Raw genomic sequence first — 16,471 nt, forward strand, 5'->3', positions numbered from 1 at the left:
TGCTTAAGGACACTTCAGCAGGGTATTTGGCTGCCGACACAGAGCGTGACTCCAGGTTATCCAGTTGGAAGAATGATCTCTGTAACCACAAGGCCACCCTGCTGGCCATGATGATAAATCATCTGTTCTGCTTGAGAGCAGGTTTCTGCATAATGCAAGAGGCCATGGCAAGCTGAATAATCTCCACTATTTAGTGATTCCCCGGCCAATGACCAGCTCTGGAGGGCTTTCAGGTGACGTAACCCACCCTCTGGCAGTCATAGTGGCGATCCTCAACAACAGTGGCTGTGAACAGCTGATTGCATTTCTAAACTTACAACTTTGTTGTCTCAACAGAATTTAATACAATTGTTAATTCCTGTGCTGTTTTTGACTGGGACTGATCATTTCACCACTAATGCATCTGATTTTCGATCTTACGTTAATAGATAATGTCATCTTGTTAGCTAGAAAATCATAGTATCTTTGACTTGTTAACATCTGATTTGCACATTAGCTAGCATATGTAGTATAAGCTGGCTAGTAGTACTGTTAACATTGGTTGCTTTACTGTTTTAGCTTACTGGCTAGTTAGTGAGCTAACAATGCCAAAAGCCAGTTGTTTGTTTTATGGTAACTGAGCTGACTCTTCTCAAGCTAAGTGTTTTGGTGTAGAGACTAGGGCAAAAGACAAGACACAAATGAATGGTCTAAACCTAAACTTAAAGACAAGCTTGAAATGCTTCCACCCCTTCAGGAGGTGTGCCCTGAAAGAAACAGCATCAGAGACAGTCTAATGAAAGAGATGTTCAGAGTGGGAGTCAGCATGTTCTTTGCTTGGTTTATTCTAAAGCTTAGAGTTGTCAGATACTTCCAGAGTATCCAGAGTCTTGTGCTCTAGCACCCCCATTCAGTCTTTGAAGCTAATTGTCAATGTATTGTGCATAGGCAGATATTACATCTACTAAGCAGTGCTACTAAGCCACCATGGTGCATTCCTTAAACACTCAAGTACTCAGAGAGAGGCCATGAGAGATCATGTATTGTAGATGCTGCCGTGCAAGGTAGGGCAGAAACATTCTGAGAATACATTAGGATGTAAAAACATGCATTCAAGTTGATGGATGTAAACTAGTTGCAGATCTTAATGGGCCAATGTGAGGCAGCATTCTTGACTTCATAACTCCAGGATGAGGTTGGCTAACAGCTTCCTGGAGCTAAAGATTTCTTCGACCAAGGTCCCTTGTTTTGGGGTAAGGGCTGACTTTGACTAATGGGTTGAGCAGACACCTAAGGGTCTTAAAGGCTGGTTTAGCAAAAGATTCAGGACAACCAGAAGAGGTGTCAGATTGTGTCTTGCACATAGAGCTTCTCTCTCTCTCTCTCTCGTTTCTCTTCTTCACATTGCCTCTATATGGTGGCATCAGCAATGCCAAAGAAGCCCCAAGGATTGGCTCTGTCTTCCAGGTTTTCACTCTTTTCCTTGTCATACAGGCCTGAAAGGTTGAGCCACTGCACTCTTTTCCTGGGTGAGGATTGTGCTCATATTAGGGATGTCAATGGTTAACCGTTAATCGGTTAACCCCCTGGCGACTTTATTTCTCAAAAGCGACTAGCGACAAATCTGGCGACTTTTTCTGACCATGGGAAGCAATGTTAAAGTGTTGAATCCCAAAGCATTTGGCAATAAATTGGTTCGGCTGATGCTACTTGCTTGTCATAGCGCTTCCACACAGCGTAGCTCCCTCCCTCCGCTGAGAGTAGGGACTGTAGGATAGGGTCCACTTGTAATTGCTACCGGCGTACGCCGAAACTGGCCCGGGTGGGCGGAGTCAGCACTTAATATTAAAACGGGCTACGCCGCGGCATGCATAACAAGTGCAGATATTTATATGCAAATTACAGCAAATGGCTTCGAAATGCGGCGCCAAAGCTCATCTATCCACTAAAGCAAGGAATCTCTGTCTGTCTATGAGTCTGTCTGTGAGTGAGTGTGTTAGTGTGTGTGTCCTTCGCATATCTCGAGAACCGTTCGTCCGATCTATTTCACACTTGGCAGGTGTATTGCTGGGGACCAACGACGTGCAGTGTCGGATTTGATGCAATTTGGACACGCGACACGTTCATTATTAATAAACTTTGAATAAACAAGCGAACAGCGCTCTGTGCAGCAGCGGGGTGAATGGGCACTGCACTAGTTGAGTCAATGGAGTGCCGGACTAAAAGGAAAGCGCCACTTTCTTGTATTTCACGTCATTTTGCGTTTTTTCTTAAAAATTAACCGGTTAGTTACCGGTTAATGGGTGTCGGCCTATCAAAAGCAAAATTAACCGAAACTGACATCCCTAGCTCATATGGTTAGGTGCATGCATCCCTTGGTGATTACATAGATTTCTTCCAACAGCTCAGCCCTGGGGCATCTGCTCCTGTACCATGGCTTGGTTTGCCTGGAGTAGAAAGGAGGTATTCAGGGTCACTGACCTGTAGGATTTCTCCATCACTGAAGACTTCAGGGAGTCTGCCTTAGAGTGCAGGATGGGGCCATAGACAACATCTGGTTAGGGTGCAGTTAAAGAGGCCACCAGTTGGTGTGTAGATACATAAATTGAATGTTGAGCTTGTTAGCAGCACATAAAATGCAATTCATTCCACAGGCTCATGGATGTGGTGCCCCACCATCCTACTCAGCTTCAGACATTGGTCCCTGGATGAAAGAAACAAAAATACATTATTGTTGAAAGGTGTTAACGTTATACAGCTAACCATACGTTTATATTTATTCTAACATATTTGTTTATGACCTTGATTCTAGCGGCTAGTGTGAACTACCATAATCTAAGCAAAGTAGCTAATTGCTAATGTCTATGCTAAATTACCACAAGCAGACTAACTGGCCCATTTAGCCAAAAGTACATTGTCAATAACGAAATACTTAATGTGAATACACTGGTAGCATTTAAGGCATAGTCCCTTGTGAAGCGACCAAGGTTGTTGGTAACAATGGGGGAAACTTCCTACCATTGCATGAATCATCTCCAGTGGTGCGCAACATAGTGCTCCCTGGTGAAGAACGGTATGGTATAGCTGAGGGAACAGAGGGTTGGGCACAGAAGCTTCTCCCCAGCCTCAGCTCCTGCCCCAGGCCCTTCAGGAGGCAGTGGTCAGGTGGCAGATAAGGTCCAACCCTCATATAGTGAATTAGATGAGGATGAGCAGATTGACATTCTCAAGCGGGTCCCCTCAGAAGAGGAGGATTTTCTTCTATTGGGACAACAGGTAGCAGCATTGGGAGAGAGAGAGGACAAACAGGTGCTGCCATTGCGCCTCCTTCAGAAAATCATTGGCAGGGCAGCCAGGGGACTGGAAACTGACCTGCCAGCTGATCAGGGTCCTGCCCCCTCCCGCTTTGATGATGAGGCTGGGGGTTGTCCTGCCTTTCTTAGTGCCCCTCCTCTCTAACTTGGAAGAGGTGGTTCGTAAGCAGCTGGAGAAGCCTTCAGGTTGAATCATAAGAGAGGATTGTGGGCCGTTGCCTCCTGTGGATCAGGCCATAGGTTACAGGTGCTATCCTGGCACTCTATCAGCGCCATCTGGCACGGGAGTGACGGACAAACCTCAGACCTGACCAGGGAACTAAAGCAGGTCTCCTCACTCCTGCCCAAGCTAATGAAGGAAGAGGCGAAATGTTTATTCCATCTGCCATGTTTGTCCCTGATGCCAGCAGGATGTTGCAGCAGGCCCAGTAAGCTTGCCGCTGTGCTCGGGAGGTGTTGGGTGCACTGAGGCAGAGCTGTGAGTGGTGTTGACCGGCAGCTGCTCAGACAGCCTCAGCAACCCAACTGGGGCTCAGGTGATCTGAGGGTACGGCTCAATGCAGCACCATGAGACAAAGCGGGGGAGGCCAAGGCCTGGGGCCTCGGAGTTTACCAGCAAAATGCAATTGCATTCTCCTCACTAATCACTAGCTTGTCGTCTTATTCTTCTAAGTTGGATTCAGGAGGTGATGTTGCTGTGTTCATCTGAAGGTCAGATGTATCACAGGGAACATGCAAATGGCTTTCATTATTGTTTCTCATTGTCAGGTCAAAGGGTCATCTTTGTTCATTTCAATCAGCTCTTTCCACACCTGGGCTATTAGAATACACTGCTTGGTCTCCACTACTGTGTTTGTCTTTCATCTTTTATCTGTGTTTGTCCATTAAACTGATGAAATGTATCATTGCTTAGTATCCGTAATTATCTTTAAATGATTTGAGCTTGTTCCTCCAGTCATATGTCAAACACTTCGCTTGTAATCACGGGCTATTTTGGTAAATGAGCAGTGCAGCAGACCTTCATATGTCCAGATGTCGGAAACCAATTTATTGACAAGACAACCAGTTTGAATCCGATAAAACAGGGTATCTGCAAGTTCCAGAAAGCCAAACTTTTCAATGGTGACTAGAATTGGATTTAAGACCAATTTAACAACCAAAAACCCCCCCAAAAAACAGACTATTTGCAATTGAACATAGCTAATGAAAGTTCTACAACTGTAAATGGGCAGTTTAAGAAAAAGGACACCAGGGAAATTATGTCCTATTATGTCTATTAAAGCAAATGTGATGAAAATAAAACATGTTTGGCATATTGTATTAACCCTGTTTATGCCCCATGTATGTGGGGCAAACCTAATTACCCTTACTTTCCAACCATGCCTTGACTTAATATCACTGAATGTAAAGAATCTCTCAATACCTCCAATTTTATAGTGGTGAAAGAAATAAGGCCTTTATTTACTGTGTTGGAGATATTTTAATACGTTTTAAGGCCTTAAATTTCGAAAAAGACTGTCAGGCTGTAAAATCAATTTTTTTTCTATTCTGGTCACATTCATCAACCCCGACACCCTGGCCAGGATTCTCTAGCTGTGGCACCCCACCCCCACCCCCCACATCACCACCCCACCCCAAAACCTACAAGGCTGTGCCCAGGTTTGCACTCTTGATTGTAAACAGACGTGTTCATGCTGACGGGCGAACATTTTATCGGGGCGTTGCAGGCAGGCCGGCAGATGAGGGTCATGCTGGGATGAGACCTTGCCCTGCTTATCTGCCCCGGGACAGTCGACCCACACCCACACTCTGATTTCCCATTTGGTAAAATGTCAGGGACCTGTCTGGGGGGGGGGGGGGGGGGGGGGGGGTGATATCATGCACTCTCTCCATTTACCTCATGCAGTATAATCAGGATTAATAAACCGACTCTCATACATCTCAATATGGATTATCTAATGTCCAGTTGAAGGCAGCGGCAGGAGACAAACAGGGCAGAAAGGAATGGTCATGTTAAAGGACATTTTGTGAGTTTTAAGCAGTTACTGCATGTTGTCAGCGACTGAAATTTATTTAAATCGATGCCAGAGGCAAATTTGAGGCCCAGCTTCGCTAAAGGTTTATGCAGGGAAGAGTGCGCTATGTCACTAAAATGACCAAATCAGAAAGCCATGCTATTCACTAACCATGCTCAATGAGTGGAAAGGTGTGTAACAGCGCTTGTCAAAAAATAGACTCTTTGTGCCTGTCATGGTCAAGGAATATGTAAATTACATGTAAATCTCATTATTTTTCCTACGTAATAGTCATTTGTAGGCTAAGGTAAGGTTAAAAATTACTGTAGGACATATAACTGTACTGTAGGACAATTACTGTCGGACATACAAGATCCTTTGACAGGTGGAGTTTGTCCATTCAGAATGGCTGCTATCATCCACATCATCACCAGCAAGTCAGACAGCAATGCAGAGTGTCTTCCATCCTAGAAGCTCACATCAGATCAGAGAACGCTCCAATTATAAAGGGGCTTTAGGACAGAAAGGGTGCCAGCCTCGGTGGATTAGTCTTACAGCTGAAGCTATTTGTACTTACAAATGGTGATGAAGGGGGATATTTGCTTGGGCAGCGCTCTTTTCGAGGGCTTGTTTGCACCACAACTTGATTTGCATACATTTCTTAGTGAATAAGATGAAAACATTAGGACATTATGAATGACTCATAATAATAATAAACGACCCATCAGGAGTGGTGCAAAAGAGGCCCTCATGGATGGTCCCACTATAGAAATGATTTGAAATATTTCATAGTTACAACAAATAGTTATGTAGGTATAAAATCAAGGACTATTACAACAAAAACACAAAAAATACTGCTTAATAATTAAGTTTTAAAGGACCATACCAGTGTGTGAAACTTTATTTGCTGTCTTTTGAAAACACGTCGCTTGTACTTGCACTTTGCTGTTGTCCCCACTGATTAATTATTAATTCAGCCATTAGTCCCAGCCTCCAGAAGCCTTTCCCATCCAAGTTTCAACCTCTTATCTGCTCAGCCTTACTTTCACTCTTTGACTGATATGGTTTGATGTAGAATAACATACTCTCTGATAGCGTTTCAAGGAAAAAAGACAGGTGCAAATATTCTTTCATCTTGAGGATTGTCTTAGTTGAAGGAAGCAATAATTTTGTCTGTCATGTCGGGTCTGTGTGCTCAGCAAAGGATTTGCTAAGCAAAGGCATTTGGAGAATTCACCTAAAATCTGTCAACTTTGACTGTACAGTACACACATTTGGAGCTTTACATGCTCTGTATAGGAGGGCACTGCACCGCCTGGCAGCCATATTGGAGCTCCAATGGTCTTGGGCAACAATGGCTGTGAATAGCTGATTGCATTTCTAAACATACAACTCAACAGTAATAAATGAGCCTGCTGGCTAGTTAGCTAGCTAACAGTTTGTTCAGGTTAACTGAGCTGACTCTAATCAAGCTACAACTCAGAGTGTTTTGGAGTAGAGACTAGGGCTAAAGACAAGACAGTTTACTGTGTCACAGTAACCTACATTTAGAAAAAAATCTACCATGTCAGACTATTCCCTTACTTATAATGTTACTGAATGGATCTACAGCCACAATAATCTTTTAGGTATCTTTTTCTAGTCTGGATATTTAGACATCATTTGCATGTTATTTAGACATAATTTGCATACAGCCAATTTTCCACTGGACCTCCATGATGGAGCCAGACAGGAGATTTGTGATGCAACTGCAAAGCCTCTATAGCAGTTAATTCAGTGTCTTGGTTGATATACGAATGACAGCGAGATCAAAGGTAAGACGTTGACAGAGTGATTTACATTTGCTCTAAATGAGAACAAACAATACAAAGGGAGACACAATGCTGGCCCTGAAGGAGGAAATATGGAATATATAAGTGGAAGAGGTGTGTTTGCATGTGTTTGTGCATGTGTGTGTGCATATGTGTCTGAGCAATGCAAACATCAAAAGGAAAACATTATCCTCTCACAGTGTGGGAGTGATGTGTTCAGCGTGTGATAGGGTGGGATTTCAGTATGACCTGCAGCACCAGTGTGTGTGTGTGTGTGTGTGTGGGGGGGGGGGGGGGGGGGCTCATATCAATGGAGGCTAATACTTCAAGCCAAAATTCCTTCATGAGCCTGTCTTTAAGATGACAGAATACCTCTCGTTACAGTGTGAAAGTCAATGACGACACCTCTTTTCCCCATTGTCTGCCTACACACATTAAAAGACTCCTCCCTCTCATTCGTATTCATGCCGTACATTACAAAGATAACATGAACTCTCTCTTCAACCTCAGGAAATGAGACTGACAGCAGCAGTCTCTTTTCAGACACTCCATATTAAAATCATATAAATATAGCTGGCAAAGTCTCCTACAGTCTTTGACGACTTGTGGAAAGCATTCCTTCTATGTTTTATATGTATTACACGCCTTTGCATTTCAAGTGCTTTAATTCTGAATATGAAACCCGATGCCTTATTGAGGATCACCGAATTTAAGTGCTTGAACATTACGTGTGAGCGTAGAAAAAGGTAAAAAAAAAAAAGTTTATTATCCACTTGTGTGAATGAAAATGTACATTTCTAAATTGTAACACAATTGTAACACAATCCAGCTAATATTCAGGCTGCTGTAGTGTTTCAGCTGATGCATGTAAACACCATATTCTGTTTACAATAAGGTGGATAAGCTCAGCCAATGATTCAAAGTGGCCAATTATTTTAATTTATGGGTCTGTTTCCCTCTATTTTTGCATGAAATTGGGCTGGCTGCTTTCTGCATTGCCTACCCTACCAGAGAAATGACATTAAATAGGTGGTAGCCTGGATAAATAATGCCTGCGTGGCTTGTTTCATTTCAATAGATGGCCCCGAAAAAATCTGTTTCTGTGTGGAGGAAAATGGAGGAAAAAGCTATAAGCTAAGCACCTTCATATGAAAAAACATTGCTGACACCCTCAGTCAAAACAGGTAAATACAGCATGCTGTAGAGTAGCAAGAGTAGCAGAGCAGTGTGCCTATTTCTGAATCTATGTATAAGTAAGTTATGATACAGTTTTCCCTTTAAATAGAACCAAGTTCATAGGCATTTCCATGTGTATTTTAGGAGCACCTCTATAAGAGCCGGGCTCTGCGTGTGCATTCGTTTGTTGGTTTGTTTGTGTGTTTGTGTGTTTGTGTGTAAAGCTTTTTGCAATGTGCAATGCTTAGGGGAATTGTGGTATGCACTGTTTAGGTGGCACAGAATCCCCTAGATCCCTGCATAAGGGAAATGCAGTGTGCACTCATACACCAGGTAGTACGGTAGAAGTCAAACAAGCATCAACCAACTGGAGACTGGTGTATTGCACATTCACAAAAGTAGCTCAGTGATTTTCTAACTGTGATCTTCTAACCAAGCACCTAAAAAGGGCATGCACACTTGTTGAACAATAGATAGGCTACTACGCATTGAGAAAAACTGAAAGTTGACACCTGAATCCTGCACATGGAACAGCCCTGTTTTGGTGAAACCCAAACAGCTGCCCGATAGGTCTGAGAACTGAATACTGATGCAAGCACTTTTGGATTTAAATCCCACTGCATGGATGTATTGCAAGTTTGAACTGCAGCCACAGGGCATACGCAAGATGACAGTCACACTAAAGGATTCATTAAAAGCAGCCACTCAATCAGAAACTGAGCTATCATCCTGCTGATGGGCCAGTGACATCACTGAGTACACAATTAATTGAACACATATCGAAATCGCATCATTGACTATTGCAATTTCCAAAATGCAAGGGACAATTTTTTCATAGAGGAAAAGGTGTTTCAGACAGATTCCTAAACACTGTATTCTTGTGCTGCACAGAATCCATATTCAACCAATCAATTTACATCAAAACCCGTCACTTTGTTAAAACTAAACAAACTCTTAGCATTAGTACCTCACGTCCCCCGAACACTTTTTAAAGCAGCGCTTGGCAACTTAGCACACTGGCGACCGCAAATGTCAGTGAGACGTCTGTGGACAATCCCCATTAGTCATGCAACGTAAAGTTAAACTGTGCACTCCCTGGACCTAAATCTAAAATAGGGGGAATCTACAGCATTTCAATTAGTGGGGATGGGTCGTTCTTCTCTGTTGCAACCGTTCCTTGTGATTTAGGCTAAGACGGGTGTATTTTTACACAAAAATCTTGCCTTATACAGCTTTAAGTGCTGAAATAGAAGTAATGTGTAAAAAAGCTGTATCTGCATGTATTGCAATCAATATCTTGCAGACCTAATTCTAACTTCAGTTTCTGCCAAGAGAAAGTATTCTCAAGACTGCTCTCCTTTAAATCATAAAACAGCAACACTAACGAGTCTCATGATTGTCTAGCATCATAGAATCATGTTGTGTTTTGAGTAAGGAGTGCAACTTCTTCTTGACTGGAAAAAAACTTCTTGCTATCATTATTGCTCTTTCCTCCTAGACCTACTGTATAACCCACAGCTGAAGGCAACAAGTTCACACCCGTTCTCTGGGGATTGTTTAAAGGCTTTCTGGGAAACGTAGTAGAAGTAGACGAGGCAGGTTGAGGGAAAGTGGGTACAGCAAAACAGTAAATTACAATACTTCAACATTAAATAACTGATTTTTCCTTAAAGTTAAACAGCAGTTCCTGACACAGTGCTTTACATACTTTGGTAAACCAGATTGGGTGAGGTCTTCTCTCCTACTGAATATAATAACTTTTTGTGTATCCTTTTTCCCCCTCTGTCCAGGTGTAACTACAGTGCTTACCATGACGACCCTGAGTATCAGCGCCCGCAATTCACTGCCCAAGGTGGCCTACGCTACGGCCATGGACTGGTTCATTGCCGTCTGCTACGCCTTTGTGTTCTCCGCACTCATTGAATTTGCCACTGTCAACTACTTCACCAAGCGCGGCTGGGCCTGGGACGGAAAGAGCGTGGTCAACGACAAGGTAAAGTCGCGTCATGAAATGTATTGTTCATGACGCGAAGCCAAGCTGTCACACATCCGCCATCATTATGCCCAATACAGTCAGATAGGGACAGTGTGGAGGATCATCATCTGAACAGTGTGGTTATAAGTGAAATAAATAACGTGCACAAAAGTATAAAAATGCTGCAAGCAACATAATCATTTCAGCATTTTATCAGAACATGGTTTACCAGTTTAGTTCACTGGCCCCTTTTAAATCCAGTCATGTCTTAAACGGCAATTTAGACAACCAAGCCCAGACTGATTTCTGTAATTTAACAAACATTCAAAGCAATATGTAATAGATCACATAATAGATTATACTTCTCAAACGTCATATTGTATCTAAGGGCCTGATTCATAACTTGGCTTAAGAGTGGGAGAGCCTGGTGATTTGGGTAGGCTAGTCACACAAACACTCATCTGCTATTATTATCTATTATCTACTATACTATTATAAAAAAATATATATTTTTCAACTATAGTGACTCAATTGAATATATAACCTTATAGACTGTGTGTTTAAGTTACTAGGCTATATTACCTGTTTGTATGTCTTACCTGTCCTAGATTACCATCGCCTATTCAAATCATTGTCAAAAACAACAATGGCCCAGATTTGGACAGCTTTCTAAATTCAAAATTGAAAAAAGGGAAACTAAATGGATAGGCTGTATTTGAGAAAATGACCAAAAGAGATTTGCTTGATCATTTATTCAAGTAGAAAAATGTAGGAAGTACAAAAATGTATGCAAAATTTAAAATATACACCAAAACTATCGTTTGATATCATTGATAATTTGGAGAGAGCAGAGTTGGAGGTCAAATTACGCAAGAAGGTCAAAATCTAAGTCTACAGCAACTGGACTGAAGGGAACATCCATGATGTTGAAGATGAAACCTGCTCACACTAGTGGTTCACCTGTCCATAAATACTATGTTGTTAATGTTATACTTATCTCCAAACCAACTAGGTCAAACTCTCATGAATTATCCACCTTACGAGCCTTTATCGTTAGTATTAATAATTTGCTAACATTATGCTTCATATCCTTAATGGTGCTTCTTGACAGTCAAATTGTTAATGCTAGCAGTGACTGCTAGCTGGCATTACCGTAAAAAGACTTTGAATTGACCTTTACCCTTTCATTAGAATTAAATTAAATTAAATTAAATTAGGCCAAGGTGGTTTGGAGATAAAGACCAACAACATGAAGTAGCTGACTGCTAACATTATGGAACGTTATGGATCAACATCATTCCAGTTGCTGTAGTCTTTGATTTGGACCTTCTCCTCATCACTCCCCATAACCATTGATAATTTCGGTATATATATTTTATTCACTTTGTCCCAAGAACGGCTGAGTTTGCCTCTGCTTACATCTACGTCACAGTTTTCCGGGTTGTGTTTCCCACCCTAGTATGACATTCAGTAAATCAAATATGGCAGCCATGTGAATTAAGCAAATAGCTCCCCCATAGTCTCAGGCTAGGCTATTAGAAGGCAAGTTAGCTCCAATTTTTTACAGTCCACCTTCATCTTAAGTAGATGGCAACAGACTGTTTGCCATAGTTTCCCACTGATAACGTAAATCCTCTAATAGTGGCCTGTAGTCAATTAAAAGCCGGGTCTCCGATAATGGCCGGGGGCGTGGTCGACACGAACAAATAAAGGCCGGCCTCAAATACAGGCCGGGGAAATAACAAAGGAAACAAGACTAGCCCTCGGCGCACCGAAACCTCCAACGGCGATATGATATAACTGTATAGATTCTATTCTCAGCTTCAGTTAGCTTCAGCTTACATACCGGTAAACTCCTGGCGCCTGTTTGTAACTGTAGTTTGTAGTAATGTACAAGTGCCACAAGATGGCTCGGCCGGCGGAAGTCTCTGGAGCATGCTGTCGTCGATTACCGTAATTATCGTAATGCATTGCAGTAACAAAAAAACGGCTACCTAACGTACCCCAACAGAAGCAGATCAGAAAACAAGGAGGCTTCGTACTAAAATATGAGCAAATATACTTATCAAACAGAGGGAATTAGAAATAAAGGCCTGTCTCTAATATAGGCCTGCTTCCAATAAAGGCCTGGTACCCTCTGCAGTTGAGGTAAATAAAGGCCCAGGCCAATATTAGAGGATTTACGGTAGTCCAACTTCCTTGTAGACCTCCTGCACAGGTGACGGACCGCTTGTAGTGGTGTGAGATGATTACCAGGCATTTGCACAGGCAATTCTGCCGCTAGACACGCAACAAATAGAGAGTCATGTCAGGCTTTCTCAGGCTTTCCTCCTAGGTCGTGAGGTGAGTCAGAGCTGGATTACTTTAACCTTCCTTCTCTCTGGCTTGACGTCTTTGCACAGAATCAAACCCACATCAGCTCCAACATTAACCCAGTTTAAATGCTCTGTGTAAAGAGCAGCTTAAACATGAGGATCCCAATCTGCGCAAGACCAGCATAAGTCTGAATAGGGCCCTAAGTGAATTCGGGATGGTCATCAAGAATATCTATACCTACACTATTATATAAACAGAAAATTCAATTATCTGCTAAGTTATACCAGCCAGAATTTTTAGATTCAGACAGTTTCTTCGGGTTTGGGTCACAGTGATTAGCATTGCACTGTAAAGTTATCACTGCATTATCATTATCACCAAAGATAACTCAAGTAAATCTGACAACACTTTAATGTGTATTTAAAGCAACCTTCTTTCTTTTTTCTTACAAGTGTATGCGTTGAATGAAATATTCTGTCAAATATTGATACAATGAACAGTTAGAATTCATGCAGCTTTATAATCAATATCTTTATACTGCTGGCTGTAAAACTGTCAAGGATTCTTGTCTCTGTAACCGTAGCCTACAGCCCTTGGAGTGAGCCGCTTTGTAACACAAAGACACTCATCACAATGAAACCACAAGGGTCAGATACAACATCTGCAATGTAGGAATACACCAAGTTTTTGGGAGATTGTCCTATCGGTCAACTTAACTGTCAAGTAATAAGAACATAGACACCGAAACCATCCATGTGTCTCCGGTAGATAATTGGCTCCAATGCTCCATGCTAACACTTTAGCATACACTATGTTGAGTGATAGTAGGTTCCATGCTAACACTTTAGCATACACTATGTTGAGTGATAGTAGGCTCCATGCTAACACTTTAGCATACACTATGTTGAGTGATAGTAGGCTCCATGCTAACACTTTAGCATACACTATGTTGAGTGATAGTAGGCTCCATGCTAACACTTTAGCATACACTATGTTGAGTGATAGTAGGTTCCATGCTAACAATTCCTTTAGAATTGATTTTAAAGTTCTTTTACTTGTATACAAAGCTCTTAATGGCTTTGGACCGGCCTACATTATAGAATCCCTGCTGTTCTACATTCCATCAAGAGCCCTCAGGTCTTCTACTGCTGGTTTGTTAGAAGTACAAAACCCCACTCAAAAGAAGATTGGGGATGCAGCCTTTTTTAACTATGCTCCTAAACTGTGGAACACCCTCCCAAAGAATATTAGAGAGGCGGGCTCTGTAAGCATTTTCAAACGACTGCTAAAAACTTATCTTTTCAGCTTAGCTTTTAAGTAGCCTTCATTTTAACTGTTTCTGTTCAGGATCCCAACAGAGCTGACACAGGCAAGTACGAATTTTCATTCGTCTTGTCCGGGTAATGCTTACTTGCACGAGTGAACACTATATGTGGGGGGGACAGAGCTTTACCCTGTATGATTCTCATCCATCTGTGGATGGTGAGGTTTTTGACCAAGAGGAGAATCTATGATTCTCATCTGCCTGAGGCAGTGAGATCTGACGTAAATATCAGATCAAGAGTAGAATCAGGAAAACATATGGGTTCACTCACAATGTGCATCTAAAAGTGGGAGTATTTGTTGTGTTCTTTTATCTTTCTATTTTACTTGATTTGATTCTTTTAATGCAATGCATCTTGCTTGTTCTTTTATATGAATTTTATCTTTTTATCTGTCTTTTATCTGCCTTTTATTGATGTAAAGCACTTTGAGCTGCATGTTGTGTATGAAAGGTGCTATACAAATAAAGGTTATTATTATTATTATTATTATTAACACTTTAGCATACACTATGTTGAGTGATAGGCTCCATGCTAACATTTACACTATGTGATATGGGGAATGAAAGTCAGCATGTTCCCCTCTCCTGGGTTTATTCAAAGCTCAGTGAGAGAGTCTTACCTTACCATAGGGAATTTGGTACAAAATACTAAGGCAAATTGAATTAAACTAGTACTATTATAAAAGTGGCTAAACTACACCTTAAGAGAGTCAAATCTGTGGTAGTAAAGGAACAAAGTGGTTTGAGTGATGTTGGTCATAAAATCTACAAAAATCCACTGATTTTACATTATGAAAGTTTTTTTTTTTTTTCAGACATTGCTCTCTATTGACAGGGTATCTTCAAGCCAGATTTAACATGCTTAAGACCTTTTTAATGCTAACTAGAATTGAATTTAAGACCAATTAAAAATAAAATAAAAATAAAGACAAAGCTGGAAAAAACAGCGTATTTCTGATTGAACATAGCTACTGAAAGTTATTAAACTATAAATAAGAAATAATAAGAAATATGAAAAAGGACACCAGGACATCAACTATTGTGGGACCTGAAGACCCAACTGTGTGTAGTAAAGCAGATATGATGCATATTGTACTACTAATCCTGTTCTGTATTAATCATGCAGCACAAAGAAATCTGCCACTGCATGGAGAAAAAAAATAACACCTGTAACTGGATTTAAGACTTTTATACATTTTAAGGCTTTGAATCTAGACTTTTTAAGAACCATTTGATACCCTGACTGAGTGAATTTTAGCTGCACTACACCACTGGGTTTGGGCATGGCTAGGTAGCAGTGTCTGCTTTAAAGGCCTCTAACCCTGATCCCTCTTTCCCTACAGAAAAAGGAAGCGGCCATCATGAAGAAGAACAACGCCTATGCCGTGGCCGTGGCTAACTACGCCCCCAATATCACAAAAGACTCAACATTGCCCACCATCTCCAAGTCTGCCGCCACCGACCCCAACAAGACCACAGCGGATGGCAAGCCCGAGCAGGGCAAGAAAACCTTCAACAGCGTCAGCAAGATCGACCGCATGTCCCGCATCATGTTCCCCGTGCTGTTCGGCAGCTTCAACCTGGTCTACTGGGCCACCTATCTGAACAGAGAGCCAGTAATCAAAGATCTGGATCCTGCCAAATGAACAGCGAGGGACTCGCTCCAAACACACAGCCCATTCAGGACTTCATAGATCTGTTGTTCGTTTTTGTGAGTCAAAGACTACGTTTACGTGCACGGAGAATTCAGTACAGTAACCTGGTTTTGGGTTGATGCATGTAAACGTCATGACTGGGTTAGGAAAATGCGTTTAAGCTCATTCTCCGATTATGAGAATCCTGGCTAACTCCCATATTAAACTGGTTACTGTGGCATGGAAACATCTTACTTTTTTCACTTTTTCTTTCTGTTTGCCCAAACTCAGTCTTGCACAGGGTTATGGGTACATTTTGATGTCAAAAACTATTGGAACCACCATTTCATTTCTCTGTATTAGAAGTAAGGTAGTGTTACCGAACCTTTTCAGACCTTTTTCCTGGTGAATATTCTGTTGACGGGTTTGTTCATGGCAACAGGGAGACTCAATTGCAGGGTATCAAAGGTTCATGTAAACAACTTAACATGAATAAGACTTTAACCAGAGTATGACCAGTAGCCTCATTACTCTGTGCATGTAAATGTAACCTGTGTTCATATGGAGCCCATGACTGGACTTTGTGCGAGTGCTTTCTTTCACAGGGGATTGATTACAAGGAAGAAAAAGAGGACAGGGATTACAATATTTTCCCTTTGTCTTTTTTAATTCATGACTTTACCTGACTATCCCATTGAAATATATGCATCACTCAAAGGACGTTTTATACCAAGCTTTGTCCCTTGTAATGAATGTAACCTGTAAAAGAAAAACTAATGTCCAGTTTTGTAGCAACTGTCACGAACTTCACCATGCTTCCTCGCAATTACTCTACATATCTTAAAACACTTCCTTTCGATCTGGACATTTCGCATGAGTTTAGGTCACATCAAATACGTCCCCACGCATGCGTACATTCACACAGAC

At 41.6% G+C, this 16,471-nt stretch overlaps 1 protein-coding gene across 1 annotated transcript in view; it reads left to right on the forward strand.

The window, feature by feature from the left end:
* gabra2a (gamma-aminobutyric acid type A receptor subunit alpha2a) overlaps positions 1–15,556 on the forward strand; it is a 35,437-nt gene extending 19,881 nt beyond the window's left edge. Inside the window, exons 8-9 of the mRNA XM_071927377.2 lie at positions 10,086–10,288; positions 15,254–15,556. Coding sequence (XP_071783478.1) covers positions 10,086–10,288; positions 15,254–15,556 — 506 coding nt within the window. The remainder of the gene's footprint in view (positions 1–10,085; positions 10,289–15,253) is intronic.
* Positions 15,557–16,471: the final 915 nt, after the last annotated feature.

The sequence above is a fragment of the Centroberyx gerrardi genome, chromosome 17 (assembly GCF_048128805.1).
Source record: "Centroberyx gerrardi isolate f3 chromosome 17, fCenGer3.hap1.cur.20231027, whole genome shotgun sequence".
NCBI lineage: Eukaryota > Metazoa > Chordata > Actinopteri > Beryciformes > Berycidae > Centroberyx > Centroberyx gerrardi.